General features: G+C 37.2%; 1 protein-coding gene across 5 annotated transcripts in view; it reads left to right on the plus strand.

The window, feature by feature from the left end:
• The window catches only part of NALCN (sodium leak channel, non-selective), a 505598-nt gene extending 495346 nt beyond the window's left edge, over window positions 1-10252 (plus strand). For all 5 annotated transcript variants that reach the window (XM_019486907.2, XM_019486906.2, XM_019486908.2 and 2 more), the window contains 4 exons: window positions 861-1011; window positions 3207-3356; window positions 3847-3964; window positions 7974-10252. In XM_019486907.2, the coding sequence (XP_019342452.1) occupies window positions 861-1011; window positions 3207-3356; window positions 3847-3964; window positions 7974-8167 (613 nt within the window). In that variant the 3' untranslated portion in view covers window positions 8168-10252. The remainder of the gene's footprint in view (window positions 1-860; window positions 1012-3206; window positions 3357-3846; window positions 3965-7973) is intronic.
• The last annotated feature ends 5866 nt before the right edge of the window (window positions 10253-16118 follow it).

The raw sequence follows: 16118 nt of genomic DNA on the forward strand, positions 1-16118 counted from the left end.
CAAGAAATTTAACTGTAAACAAAAATGAAACAGAATTTTTACTATACATACCAAAAAAAATGAAAAAGAGAAAAATGCAACAATTGAGTGCACTGGGTAAGTGGGGATAGGGGAGTAAACATTTTGACCTTAGCTGACTCCTTATTTGTGATCTAAATGTCCTGCTTTTCATTTGGGTTGAACACTAAGGCTAGTAACAGAAATTACATATAAACCAGTATAAGTGATCAAAAGCTGGTTCAAATCTGTAACAAAAGAAGTTCAGTGTACATAAGCCACTTTCAAAATGGCCAGAACTGGTTTAAGGTAAACCTGGATGGATATAGTATCCAACTTAACTGATTTAAGTTAAATCAGTTTATTTAACTTTTTCCTGGATCCCCTCCAGATTCATGTTAACTCACCGTCCCCCAGCATCCCAGAATGCTTTGCGCCTGCCCCCCACAAACTTCCCCCTTGCAGGGTAGGTGGGCTAGCCTTGGCTTAAGCTGTCTGCTCCAGCCAAGCAGGGAGATATGCTGTAGCACCCTCCGGCTTCTGGCTTGGGCCACTGAAGTCAGGTGGCTGCATTTCCAGAATCTAAAGTCTGTTCACTTGCTTATTGGTTCAGTCTGCACAGCTTAGACCTGCAAAGATTCAATTGATTCAGCCTTAGGAGTTTTGACTGTCTGTACTTAGCCTAAGAGCTTTTTCTGCAATCAGTTCACTTTTAATTTTATTGCCTACATGAATTTTCAGTAGGTGCCAAAGTTTTACTTCTTTACAGTGAGAGTTTTAAAAATGTATCTATTTTAACAATCTAAGTCTTCATAGAAAAAGGTATTGGCTTTTTAAAAACACCATCTATCTTTCTGTTCCAGTATGCTCTCATATAGATCTGTTGACATCAGAAAAAGTCTTCAGCTAGAAGAGCTGCTTGCTAGGGAACAACTAGAGTACACAATAGAGGAGGAAGTGGCCAAGCAGACTATACGCATGTGGCTGAAGAAGTGCTTAAAGCGTATAAGGGCGGTAAGTCAACCAAAAAAAAAAAGAGTGGCTGTGAAGTGCTTGCTGTCAACTGCCAGAGGTCAGCAAAGCTAAACATTTTGTTGTCACTGTGGAGCTACCCATATGACTATTTCAAGAAACACATGCACAGTGCAAAATCTGAATTTAAAACTCGATTCACAAAAGCTGAACAATTTACTGTTTTTCGGGCAAAAAAAATCTTTCTGCCAACAATCACTCCATCCAACTCAGTAGGAAAATTATATGAACTTCCCTGCGAGGGACTAGTAAATAAACCAAGAAATGTACTATTTGGGGAAACCTCTAGCTGGATCTAATCTTGCTGTCCTTGAAATTGTCAGCAAACTTCACTGGGACATAATGTTCCTATGAGCCACCAGCAGATTAAGCTCTTCAAAGAAATCCAATGAGGTTGTGCTATCAGTCTGAAAGATGCTTTCTCAAAAGGGAAACATATTATAACATCTAATTTGCATGTAACATTACAGGCAAAAAGGTAAATTAGACATCAATTTGTATATAGAAACACAGCATATCCATATGCAAATCAGATACACAAAGCTTTAAATTTATGTAATTATGAGACTAAACCCACAATGCCTGCTGTGTGTGGACCCTTGTAACCTTTCCACTAAATGGATAGTATTTTGATCGGCTAAAATGTATCTATCCTGAGCCAAATTAAAGGAAGTAAGAACTTTCGGGAGTGTTATAATCTATATTTTTTCCATAAAAAGTCTGCGACAGAAGACAGCAGTGAATTCATAGATTCATAGAAGTTAGGTGCTGGAAAGGACCTCACAAGATCATCAGGTCCACCCCCCCTCCTCTTAGGCAGGAAAGAAAAGCCTGCTGAGGTCAGATGACCCCAGCAAGGTGTGTGTCCAGTCATCCTTTGAAAATCTCCAGAGAATTCCATTCTAGGGGAATCTAGAAGGGTGTTTATTCTTATTCTCCTTTTTTCCCCTCAGTAATTCTTTGATCCTGTGGATGTGCTCACAATCTGATTTGGTGCATGAATCAGTTGCTTCATAGCTAGAGTTGGATATTCCTAGGAGTAATTTTAACTTTAAAAATGTATTGAAGTTAATGGAAGTGTTGCCATTGAAATAAATGGCTGCAGGATCCAGACTCTATTTTTTATATTTGCATAAATAAAAACCAGACAGCTTGAAGGTAACTCTCATTTTCTCTGAATAACAATATTCAAGGGAAATTCAGATAAACAGTTCCATTTTTGTCCCATCTCTAATTACAGCTGCTGTTAATTTAACCTGAGTTTTCATGGTCATCAAGCCAATTGCCAATTAAGTCAAACCATTTTGATAGTGCATTAAAATATAAGAAAGAAAATATAGCTTTCATCTCTAATAATGTGAGTTAGTTCATTATAAAAGGTTCATATAATGGATAACTGAGTAGAATTAGAAAAATTGTATTACTATAAATTTGTTCTTATATGCCCTGGTTATTTACTAAGCAGGTGACGTGAAATCTATGTTGTGCAATTAAACTTTGTCAAAGAAGTATTTACTTTAATTTAAAAATGAAATTAGATTGTAAAATTCTAGTGTTTGAGACTGTGTTTTTCTATTTGTACTGTAAGGAACCCAGCATATTTTTGGCACTGCAGAAATATTAATTTCCAACAGGAAATCCATGCTTTAAAAAATCCTATTGCTTCCATTTTATTCAACTTTTTTGGCACCTGATCCAGAGCTCATTGAAATCAAATCAAACAAAATATTTCTATCACCTTCACCAGGTTTTGACCTGTCGCAGGGAAACTATCTGTTCTAAGCTACTGTTTTCTTTTTTTTCTCTCTCTCTCTCTCTCTTTGGATTGTCTTTTGAGGTGCAAGTTCAGAGACTGATATGTTTTAAGATGAGGAAAAACCATTATGAATACCCAGTCTGACTGGCAGAATAACAAAGGACTTCAAATTTCATCTTGTAATTCTTATATAAAATCCCCAAGATTTCATAGAAGCAGATTTCAGTCTATGTAAATGATGGTCATAGGATCTCTGTAGCTTTCTGGAAATGACTGAACAATTTGGCATTCACATCAACCATTCAGAACTATTTTATATATTCAGAGTGTTTCTAAAAAAATCAAGGAATGAGGCAAATCTATGAGGGAACATTTATTGCTCTTATTTTCTTATCACAATAATATTTTAATACTTTGGTAGAAACAACAGCAGTCATGCAGCATTATCCACAGTCTTCGAGAGAGTCAACAGCAGGAGTTGAGCCGATTTCTGAATCCTCCAAGCATTGAAACCACACAGCCGAGTGAAGACATGAATGCAAACAATCAGGATAACAACACACAGCCAGAGGTATGGTCCTCTTAAATGTACTGGTAATGCTAATAAAAGTATTGTACTTGAATGAAGACAAACTTTTAGATAGAAATATTATTTTTATCCTTATCTTTTTTTTTCATTAAAATAAGTTTGAAACAATATATTTTTTAAGAGTTTACCTTCAGTTATAAAGGCAACATGGTCTATTAAGAAGACTGATGAATTGTGTTTGAAGACCTGAGGGTAGTATAAAGCATGATGGTAGGATACCACTAGGGAATTCTGGGAAATGTTTCTTTCTGCTGAACCCCATAAAGGGACTTCATTGTGGGATCAGTTAAGTTTTTCTAGCAATTTGTAGACTTTTTTTATCAGTCAAGAATAGAGCCAGGCTGCTTGGACAAATCAAAATGTAGGCGACTGGATAATAATGATGTTTGAAAGCATTGGAGAGAAGTAAGTAGCCATGTCACAGGGAGTCATAATTATCGTCACTAATTATGGTTCTTTTTGCTTCATTCAGACAAGTAGCCAACAGCAGCTCCTTAGTCCGACACTTTCTGATAGAGGTGGGTATCGGCAGGACTCTGCAGATGCTGGGAAACCTCAACGGAAATTTGGACAATGGCGTTTACCATCAGGTAAGTGAAGACTATGTAATACAAAGTATGCAGATACCAAACCACCTCTTTAAATGCGTATTGATAAGAGGATGTTTGCAGAGGATACACCCTTTGATGGAGAAAATGCCCAAAGGATCCAGCCCATTTTCCCTGCCCCGCCAATCATAAGGTGCTAAAGGAAAACTGTCCCTCTAGGCCCACACTGTTTTTGACAGGAAGTGTAAAGCTATGCCCACCCATCCCCTTGAACTCTGAATTGATATGCTGGACCTCTTTTCCTCATTCTTTCTCTGTTGGTGTAGATTAGGGACTCTCTGTGATGGGGCTTATGCTTTCCTGTATGTCATTATAGAATCCAGCGCATCTTATGTGCTATTTTAATTAATAGAAGTTGATAGTGGTTTAATTAAGCATCTCACTAGAGCAGTAATGACTTGTGGGTTCCCTCTTTTACTAACATAATAAGCAAATTCTGAAATAAGCTCTTAGGCCTTCAGTCCAGAAATGTAAACAGGTCAGGTGTATAATCAAGCTCCAGTTTATTTCCTTACGAAAAGGAAGCATGCTCAAATTATTACCATGATAACAGTATAACTAGAGAAATAATAGTCAAGCTGTGTCTTTTATACCAGATGTAATGCTGGACAGGGAAATGAGTAGGAACTACAGAGAGAATTCTGAGTTACTCCACTAGAATCGACTTCAGGAGCATATGCTGCTACCTCAGTTCTTCTTACTTTACAAGTGCATGCAGCCCTCAACCTACAGGTTCATTTCCCAGAGCTGTGCAAGAGGACAGGACCCATGTCTGTATGTGTAAAAGAGCCACCTCATCACTTTTTCCTTCTCTCCCACTTTTTCTTTCTGTCATCACTGATGACAGAAGTCCTGTAGTTTCTGTTGATAGTTACTAATACAGAGACAGGCTTCTGAGTAGAAAGGCACTGGTTGTAGTACTGCTGTCATGCAGAATAGCTCTTTAATAGAATATAAACAGAATTTCACTAAAGGCTAGATCCAATAATGAAATAAGGTGCTTTAATTTTGCCAGTGTCCAAAATTATGATCCAAAATAGCACCTGCTGAGTGGCTGTCTAACCCTGAAGGTACCTAAATTAACTGAATATTGCCTTGTTTGACATTAAAGTTATGTCAACATCCAGCGTTTTAGTTCTGCATATGTATCCAGAGGCCACAGCCTGAACAACTTGGCAAAATCTCCCATCTGAGCTCAATCAAAAAACAAAGCAATACCAACATCTCCTACTCTATTAAACAGGCATGCTTAATACTCTATTAAACAGGCATTTTCTTAGAGCAAGCCTAAGGAAAAAACAGCAGAATTGAGCTGTTTCTTGCCTCATGATTCTTCAGGGTTTTTTGCAGCATAATGGCAGTTTCCAATAGAAAAGGTGGAGAGTGCACTCTACCTATTTTAGCTTATAGTCTAGTCAGCATGGTACTCTCCTAGAAAATATGAGAAGAAGGTTTAAAACTCTTAGGTTGAGAAGGACATTAACCTGGGTCTTCCAAGTTATAGCCACTTTGCCATTATATAAAAATTTTAAGTAGTGTTAGCAATCCCTCTTCCTCTGGCTATGGATTAGTTTTTGGTGCCTAGTTCTTTTTTCAGATCTATCCCAATAAATGTAGATTTTATGAGAATTTGTCTGCATAAATACTTAGACATTTCACAAATCCATTCACATTATGGTGCAGAGCTTTTTTGGACTAAAGAGCTCATGAGCCATGGTTTGAATAAAACCATCTGCTGCATAATGCTGCACACGGGGGCGTATATGTTCATGTGCACATACACAGAATTTACAGTTTCTCTGGTTATTTATGTTGTCAAAGAGCAAGGTCTAGCATACATTTAAAAAGTGACATTGAATTAACTACATTAATTTAAAATAAGTCTAGTTAAGTTGGTCCAAAATCTTAATGTAGATGCAATGAAGCTAGTTCAGCCCTACCATGTATATTATTTTGGCATTCTTCAGTAATCTGTTAACACAAAGTACATCACGTTAAGGAAGTGCTTTAAGGACTCAATCCTCCAAAGGCTGGTCCCAGACCAACAAAAAGCTGATGGATGTATAAAAATTCTTTATGAGCAACCATTAGAATGGTCATATAATTAAAGCATATGCATTGGTGTTTTACGAAAACAGGACCAGAATGATCAGTAACTTGCATATCTTAGGGTATGGCCTTATTAACAAGGTACCTTGAGATAAACTAGGGAGTGAATTAGACTGTGTCAGCTAATCCACAGTAGCTGCTAATATGCATATGTTTACCGTACTGGAAGTGTACAAAGTAACTTATCCTCAGTGAAAATTGGGAAAGCTACCTCACATTTACTGTGGGTAAGAACATGCATGCACAGTTACTGCAGAGCACCTGATGCGCTCTAATCTCACTCTAGTTTACCTCATGGGGGGGCAGGGGGGGAGGGCATGCGCAATTAATGAGAAGCAAAAAACTCCAGAGGTTATTGCTCTGGAGTTTATTGTTCCTGGGCATACCATTTGAATGTGTGCTTGGAACCACAATACATTGAGCTGGGTTGGAGCAGCCCTGGCTGGCAGGGAGCCCTGGGGGTCAGCCTTCCAGCCTGGGGCTTCTCCCCACTGTCACAGGCCAGCTGGGCACTGTAAATATATCAATTTAGTTGCAGACTGACTGAGAACTGCAATTTATATTAGCCACTGGGCTTTTTGGTTCGGGGTCGAGGAGGTGATGTTGGGAGGAAAACAATGACAAATTTTACTTATAAAAAAGAATGAATTTTACTTATAGCAACAAAAGATATAGTTTGCACATACGACAGTTAGTGAAAAGGTTAAGCTAATAAACAAACAACTTAACAATACAAGTTAAAATTGACAGTGATCATAAAAACAGACAGACAAATTGACCAAGAGTTCCCACTTGGTTAGCAACTTATCGATAGTCCCTCAGTCTGGTACACATCAAGTAGATTCAGCAAAGTCAGGCGTCCCTGATCCACGCTGTCAGAGGAAGAACACAGGGAGTAAGAGAGATCCAGGGGAATGGGGGAGCAATGACTTTTCTGTTCCATCCTTCCTGCCAGTCACTTAATGTGCGTGTTCTTTTATATTCTGTCTATGCTAATCTGTTGGCTATATAGCCACTCATAATCTTATTCTATAGCTATTATCCTATGGGGTTAAAAGGTGTTAGAAATCATTACAATAAGTTACTGCCCAAGCTTGGGTTTACCCAATAAGCAAATCACACCACATCACTTTGGGGTCTGAGATTAACATGTTCTCACTTAAGTTTATTTTACTGACTCTAAGCAAAAAAAATGTATTAAATCAGCTAAGTCTGCGGTTGTATTCTTTAGTTCTGCTTTTTAAAACTCAAGTTGTTTCAAGATTAGTGCAAAAAGGTATATATAATTCTTGCAGGTTATACTCCAGCCAGACAGAAAACAGTTTCATAAGCTCTATTTCAAATATCTTCAAAAAGCATTTATTTTTGCTATAAGTTGCTCATTAACCCTTTTGGTTCTGGCCATCACACCCCACCCCAGCTCAATGTGCTGTGGAGGGGCTGGCTGGAGCATGAAGGTGCTTCACTGCAGGGCTAGATGGCAGGCAGCCACCGCACTAAAGCACCCATATGCCCAACCAGCTGGGGAGCATCTACATGTGCATTGCTGCAAAGTAAAAAACTCCACAACAGAATAATACTTGTATTGACAAGTATTTTCCTGCTGCAAAGTTAATTAATTTACTCCAGCCTAATAGGGGCACACATGTAGACACACATTGTTTACTACAAAACTAGTTAGTCTACTCCATAGTAAACATTTTGTGTAGATATGCACAGTGAGTTGTTGAGGTGCCCTTGCCCTTAGTGTGCCAGTATTAGAGGTTTGCACCAGTTTAACTTTGTATTAACTGATTCAGCGAGTTCCCTATTCCAAGATCTATGCAAAAGTGTTCAAGAAACATGCTTGCTCTAATATGGGATTTTCTATTTAATTTCTTAGCCCCCAAACCAATAAGCCATTCGGTATCTTCAGTCAATTTGCGCTTTGGTGGCCGTTCTACTATGAAATCTGTAGTATGCAAAATGAATCCCATGTCAGATGCTGCTTCTTGTGGATCAGAAGTCAAGAAATGGTGGACAAGACAACTAACTGTGGAGAGCGATGAAAGTGGAGAGGACCTACTTGACCTCTAAGTAAAGATACAGTTTAAGTCATATTTCAGCAATGTTCACTTCAAATAAAATCTGTTTCTCCATGTTTGGAATTGAACAAAATGTAATTGATGTACGATTAATTTAAAATGAATGCCATGAGATTTTTTCCAAATGCTTATCCTTCTGCCATATGAAATTAAACACAGGCATGTATGTATGGATTTCAGCTCTGTGGTGATTATTATTGTATGTTAAGAAAATTGTGAACAATATTGCAGTATTGATAAAACCAGGCAGCATATTTTGTCTTTAGCAGAGAGAGCTATGAAAGATTTCACACAATCAGTAACTGCATAACAAAAATGTGTATTTAAGATACAGACTTCTGCCATTTTTTCATCTTGTACTGTACCTGAAAGTGGCCAAATGCTTTACAGTACAAAAGAAAACCTTTTCTTTTCTGTTTCGTTTAGTTCTAGAGTAACATTTCTCTTGAAAGATTTTATTATTCACAAATGACCTGAAGAGGTCAGCACTGACTTCATATTAAAGGAAAGTATTTTTACAAAATACAGATTGTGAACTTAAAATCTAATCTCTTTCTTGTAATTTTTAGATATGCAACATACAGTATCATTTTAAAATCAGAAAATGATTAATTGGCTTTTTAAACTGTAAATATATTATTTTTGGTTAGTTATGCAAAGAGCTTGATTTTCATAAAGATATCAGCACAAAAAAAAAGAAAATTAAGAATCTGGTAAAAGACCTACATGTGAAGAACATAATTGTTTGTTACATTCTGGGATTGTCTTCTTCACACGGTGATGACATACATATGATGACATACAGTATCAACTGATAATTTGGACCCTCCTTGCATAGGTATGAGGTAATTTATTTCTTGTCTGCAGAGTAAAAACTAGTATGCTGAGGGTCCACATTATAACAGAAATAGTGTTCAGTGGTTTTAAAATACAGTTCGCTTATGCCTGTGAGGATAGGAATGGATTTATTTTCACCCATTTTGTCATTCTCACTACAGTCCTACCAAACCAAGATTGTCACATGATTCTATAACAGGGTAAAAAAATGGTTTTGTCCCTCTTATTCTGGGAAAAAAGCATGTCAATATGTGTTCTTGTTGTCTTTCACATGGTGCCAACAGTGCTAGCGGTGGACTATGCACCAGTATTCAGGCATATACACATACAGGGAGGGGGAAAGGAAGTGATAAAAAGCAGCATGAATAATCAGTGAAGCATAGCCCATGACTTCTTAGTTCCACAGCATATGGTTATTTAAATATATGAGCTGAAGTTTTTGCCCATCCCTCAGAGAAGCTCAGAAGATGTAGGTTTTATATTAGGCCCTCAATGCAATTGCTTTTTAATATAAATGGGACCTTTTCCTCTGCCCTTATTTCCTATGGAAATGATAGGTTACTCTAATATGGCCTGATGTGAGATCTTATGGGAGGCTCACAGCTAATGTATGTCATCACTTAGTATGTTTCCTTTCAAAAAATAACAATTGCCAATGTTTTGCAGTGTTTTCTGGCTAAAACACTAATGTTAAATGATCAGGAGACAGTATTGCTTTCACTGATGCCTTCACTACTAATGCAAAATTAATTTTCACCATAAAATACAGCTTTCACGGTGTCTACTAATGTTTGGTTCTCCATGTGCTATTGGATATATTTTTCTAATTGTCTCGAAGAGTCATAATGTACACATTTGTGTTTGGTGTTCTCTTCATATTTTGTGGCACATTTAATTTTAAAGCTAGTCAAAACTTACTTCACTTCTACAATGTATGTAATAAAATATGTGCATTCTATTGTTTATTAACTAGATTATGACAGCAATTGCAAAATCTACAAAACATTACTGGCAACACCAGTATTTTATGTTGTTTTGTGTCAGTTTCAAGTTCAGCTTTTGTATAAAGGCAATATGATAAATATTGGATTTATAAAAGATATGATCTTTGTTGTTCAATAACAACAGATCTTTCTGAATCATTGTTATTGCAAATCTTCTTTCTAAAGATTCTGGAAAACAGTTTTCTTGCCTTACATACTTTGTCAATAAAAGTGAGTTACGATATTCATCCCCCAAATTTTCATTCTACTGCATTTCATATACTCAGCTCATATATTATTTGGATGCACAGTGGCCTGCAATATGAATTATTTGAAGTTATTTAAAATACTATTTGGAGGTAGCATTTAAGCTATTGGAATTGTCATATTGTATCAGAGCAGCAGTCAATTTAGGCCTGTCTCCGGTATGCAAGATGCTTCAGAGGAAGGGCCAAAAACTTCTGTAACAGACGGTACTGTTTCATTACTCTGGAGACAAAGCTGCTACAGTTTCCCTGTAACAAACATTTTTGAAGAGTATCCAGAGAAAACAAGCAAATTAAGAATAAGCCAAAAATGAGGATGAGAAAGAATGAGATAACTGGGATCCAGGTGTCTCTCCCTAGTTTTATATTTAAAGACGTAAAAAATCAGATACAACTATATATATGTATAAATGTGAACCAGAGCATTCAGGGAAGCCAGAATTCAGGTGAAAACCTCTTTATGGTGCAACCCACCATAAATACAGAAAGGAGAGAGCCATCATATTCACCACTGGAACTGCCAATGAATGTTTGCACAAGACAAGGGAGAGGTTGAGAGAAGACAACCTGAAAAATACCTCAAGTGCAGTGACAGTTTGCATAAACCATACAGTGCATCAAGAGAAGGAAAAGTCCCCCAGGAAGGCAGAGTGAATCCTGATACAAATGTCCTAGGGAAGAGAAAAGTTAAAAAAAAAAAAAGAGAGCCAAGTTTTTTTTAAGTAAAAAAAAAGCAACCCAGAGGAACACTCCCACAGGGACGAAAACTTCTGTTTTCACAGTGCTCTTGGCTCATGAAATCAAATCCAGAGTTATCATATGAAAATGAGCAGAATAAAACATGGAATTCAACTCACCCACATACAGAAGTTGCAACCCTGCTCCCCAGGAAATCGATGGCAAATCTCCCAGTGACTTCAGTGGAGCAACACTGAACTCAGCATGTGTAGCAAGCACGCAAACAAGAATGGCCTTTTCGAAAGTCTAAGTCCCAACTTAAAATTAACATGATTTTCAATATAATTTTAGAGTCAGGCCAGAGTTCAGGCAATTAACTGAACAATCCAAACACTTGACAGTGTTTTCTATTATGCTACCTCACAGGTTAATATCTAAAAACTAGAATACATATTTTTGGCAGGCAGGTTCAAAACATTTTTGTTGTTTTATTCACTGAGGTCTAGCTGGACTTTATAGTTGGCAGCTTGCCCTCAGAAAATATTAAAAGTCTCACCTCAATTTTTTTTCAAAGAGCTTGGTATTGATGTTATATTAAATCAATATGTCTCAACCTTTACAGAGTCAGGGCCCTCCATAACTTTTTTGAATTTGGTGGCAACCCCTATTGGTGCTGCCTCAGCTTTCCTCAGCAGTTCTCAACCGGGTACTACTGCCACCAGGTAAAATTGTTCCATGTATCATGTGCCCAGCTAGATCAGGAAGGGCTCTCGAATAATCCTCAAGACGGCAGATATGCTGGTTCATGCCGCATCTTTTCCCAGTCTGACCCTGCCTAGTGTCTTCCAGGGACAGATGGAAGACTGTTTCCAGGAAGAGCATGGAAGAAGCTGGCCTGGGAAGGGTTGTAGCACGTATCAGCTCTTTTGCCTCCTTTAAGGTTATCAGAGAACCCAAAGCAGGAAGAGTGCACTGTGAATCACAGCCTTGCATGCAAGGCAGTTTTACCTGGACCCCTGAGGGGGATGTCACAGAACCCAGAGGAACATCGTCATCCCAGTTGAGAACCAGTGCATTATGTTCTGGGTACTTACAAAGGTCAACTTCTGAGCAGTCAAGGGAAATTTCAACTCCAAAAATGGATTATTGATTTTGTGGGGAAAACATTTTGATGACAGACTCAGGATAATCTTTTTTACTCTGTTTCCATTTGCAATACACACATAGCTCCAGTTATTGCTTCAGAAGAGAATTGTAGTTAGCTAAGGCAGCATCAAAAGAGTATTCAGGTGATGCAGAAATACTTTTTGAACCCCAGCAATCTAAATCCATATTCAAGGTCCCACCTCCACTTTCTTAACCTTCTGCAGACACAAATGGCCTGGATTGTTACTTAAATCACCTCCAGTCCATGCATGTGTATTGTATATTCATCTCAGCATCTCTAAGTTTAGAGTCAATGAGCCAAATTTGTCCATGGTGTAATTCCACTGAAGTTACCAGAGATGAATTTGCCTCCATATGTAGGCTGATGTTGGGCAAATTGGTTGTCCTAATTTGTTCAATTGCTCTGCAACACAAAGGAAGCTCACTAGAATTCAATTAACCTACCTCTTAATCTCATGGGCTCTAGTGTCAGAGCTCATTAGCAGTTCTTGCCCATTGTTCTCACTGAAGAACCCTTAAGCACTGGGTTATTAACTCATCAATGAGCTAAATGTATATGCAGTGGCATTTAACCTCCTTCAACAGGTTCCCATCTCACAGTCATTTCAATAGCATTACTGATTTCATACTTTTACCTGTCTTGAACATATGCAACGGGGAATTTAGGCAAATACTTTGGTCACAACAAAAGCGTGCCTTACAAAATGGCAGCTTCTTATAACTAAAGGGTCAAGGGAAAAATGTCCAGCAGGGAGATGTAGAAGACTTTCTACTCAAAAGCAAAAGGCTGTTGAACTTAGCCTTTTCTTCTTTCTAATTCAAATTTATTTCATCCAGATTGCAAATTTATTTTAGTTGCTTCCACAAGCCTACAGAGTTTCATTCAACATATTTCTCTACAATATATTTGCTGGATATTGGACATCACATTGTTTGTACTACAGGATTAGCAGTGAGTAAGGCTTTGGGAGTGATTCAGAATTTCGGATGGAAGTCACTTCAATGAAATTGCTTCTGGTTCTCTAATTGTTAAGTCTACCTTGTGTGTTTACAGGGGTCAGAGAAGCTGTTTTTCACATGGTTTCACAGACAGAGGGGCTGAATTTAGTGGCCTCTTTGCTATTCTGTCAGCATGGTTTTTTTAAACTTAAAACCCCCAATTGCCCGACTGACAGACAGTGGCCCGGTACATTTTATATTCTTAATATTCTCCCCGTTAGTGGGAAATGAATCATTATTATAATTTGATTTTTCACATCATATTGCATCTGTTGGCAGTTTTACAATGGTAATCAGTCTTACTTTTCATCTGTGTAGCCCTCACAGAGGTCTACAATCTCCATAGATCAGCATTATTGCCTTCCAGGGTTCTCCGAGTTCCTACTGCCTATTACACCACAGTTAAAATAATTTTATGTTTTTTCATTCCATGGCCAAGCCAAAAAAATCATTTCAGTCCCACAAAAAAGAAATACATTTCACTTTCTCTCTCCAAATCAAAAACATAGAAAACATTTAGTTTTCATTTTAATTTCATTTTGTAGTTAAATATTATCTCTTTTCTTTTTTTTAAGTTGTAATGTTTTTAGGTTTTTTTGCTTTTGCAGTCCAAGCCATTCAGCAAGTTAACTCAAATTCACAAATAGTTGGGGCCAGCCCAAAGCTACATTTCTTTTCCATTTTTCTTTTGCAGATAATTTATTCACCCCACCCAAAATTCAGCCAGCTATATTTCTAAACTGCACATAATTACAGATTCCATTTTGCTGTAATTTGGCATAAGAAAAATGCTATTTTTCTCAGAGAAAAAAGCAAGTTATTTGGCTCATACTTTTACTTGTTCCAATATTAAATACTGTACAGCAATGAACAAGTCATTATGTTTCCTTAAATTGGTTGGGTCAAAATTCTGGCTTGTTGATGACATTGCATTTCTTTTAAAATTCAGATCATCTAAACTAAACACAACATCATGTAAGGGGTAAAAGTGCCTTTTTTCCTCCTCCTCAGCTGCTTGTTAAGCTTTGGGCACGTGCACATGAACAATTTGACAACACATGAAATAGGACGGGCTAATTCTGCATTAGCTTTTCCATGGTAACTGCCCCTGTGCATCTTCTTGCCTCTGAGGTAAATAGAAGCTAAACTCTTTCCTCCTGTTTTTAGAGCCTTGGTCTACTCAGAAAGCTGGGCTGATTTAACTCAAGCCATGATTTTAAACTGATTGATTAAACCTCAACTGCTTAGTAGATACTGTTAGCGCAATATAAATTTGATTGATATGAATTTAGCTTGCATCTACAAGGCCTTATTTGCTGGAGAAATTGCAGTACTTCAGATTTGATTTGGCTTTTAAGGTGGTTTCTTTAGACTAATTCAAGCAGCTACGCGAAGAAACTTTTTTTCCCTTATTTCAGTTTAGCTTAAGCAAATACCTGTTGACGACAGTTAAGTCAAAATAAATTTGGTTTGAACTGAAACAAGAGGGTCATTTCATTCTCTTACATCTTACATAATTAATTAAATTAACTCATAATCTTGCCTTTAGCTGCTACAACTTTTTCAAATAGACATGGTCTTAGTTACAGGTCCAAGCAAAATCTTTATAATCTAGATTTCAGCCAATACAGTCATATTCACACTGAGAGTTGCACTGCTTTTCCTAGCTGATTCTGTGGGAAGAATATGGAAACTGTTCAGCTTTCTGTGAAATGATCTCTCTGGATATTGTGATTTTAAGTAAGCATGGGTTGCTTTATTAGCCAAATTTTATCTTCCCCCTTGAGCTAGATAGGGTAGAGAAAATGCTAAATAAATGTCATGGACCATTTCAGTAAACACTACAATAGTCTGCATCTTAGAAATCTAAACTATCTTTGAACGCTAGAGGGCTAACATTACCTTATATTGGATGTCTGCATGCCTAAAGAAGAGTCAAGATGTGTTGGTTATCTGTATGGCAGCAAATTTTTAAGCTTTGTTCTTAGAGCTGCAGAGGTGGATGACTTGGTGTGCTCAGCCCTTAGATACCAGAGTGACAGTATCTTAGAAATACCAAGAATTTTCCAGCATGATTATGTGGCACATGACCTGTGATTAACCTTACAGTACTTATTTTGTTTGGGAAGTGTGTTTTTCATGAAATTGATTAAATTTGCATTTCCTATTTTTATGCTGTTTGCACAGAAGTTGGAATATAAAATTGCAGTTTAATAGTTTATTTCATTTTCTATCTAATTATTGCAGCATTTGCATACCAGCTGGAATGTATTTTATAGTCATGTTTGAATTCCAAAGAATAACTCAACTATGATATAATTCACAAAACCAACATACTTAAAAGCAAATAAATGTGTAACTAAGGACATTGTAAAGCTCACAGTACATAGTGCATTATGTGTGCACTCATATAGTGCACACACAATGAGTATATAGATATATATACACACATTTTTTTAGTACAGAGAAATTCATTTCACCACAATTACTTTAGCTTTGACACCGGTTATTTTATGTGTTGTTTTTATTGTCTTCATTTTAGAATATGCAAATGTTCGGTTAAGGGATACTGTTAGATGAACTATAATATTAGATATGATGTTTATTAAATGACAGTTGATAATTTTGGAAAAGAGCATAGACTGTTATTTCTTCAAAATCATGCAGTTTGAAAGAAAAGACTGTATTGTTATTGATGTATGCTAAGTCATCTATGTATAATTCCTAGCTCTTCCATAGCAGTTTTCATCCAAATATCTTGATGATTCTTGCAATAGAAGGTATGTATGGGTATTTTTGTTTTATGGATGATGAACTAAGACCACTGAGGCACATAGTTTCCCACACACTGGGCACATCTACCTGAGATGATACTTCGCTACGGCTTTGTAGCATTGGTGGGCATGAACCATGATGCCACTGCTACTGCTCAGTAGCAACAAGCTATTGTGTCATGAAACAGCCATTTCTTGGCATGACTGCATAGTAACTACACAGTCAGCACCTTCCATAT

This window comes from Alligator mississippiensis, chromosome 1 (genome assembly GCF_030867095.1).
Source record: "Alligator mississippiensis isolate rAllMis1 chromosome 1, rAllMis1, whole genome shotgun sequence".
NCBI lineage: Eukaryota > Metazoa > Chordata > Crocodylia > Alligatoridae > Alligator > Alligator mississippiensis.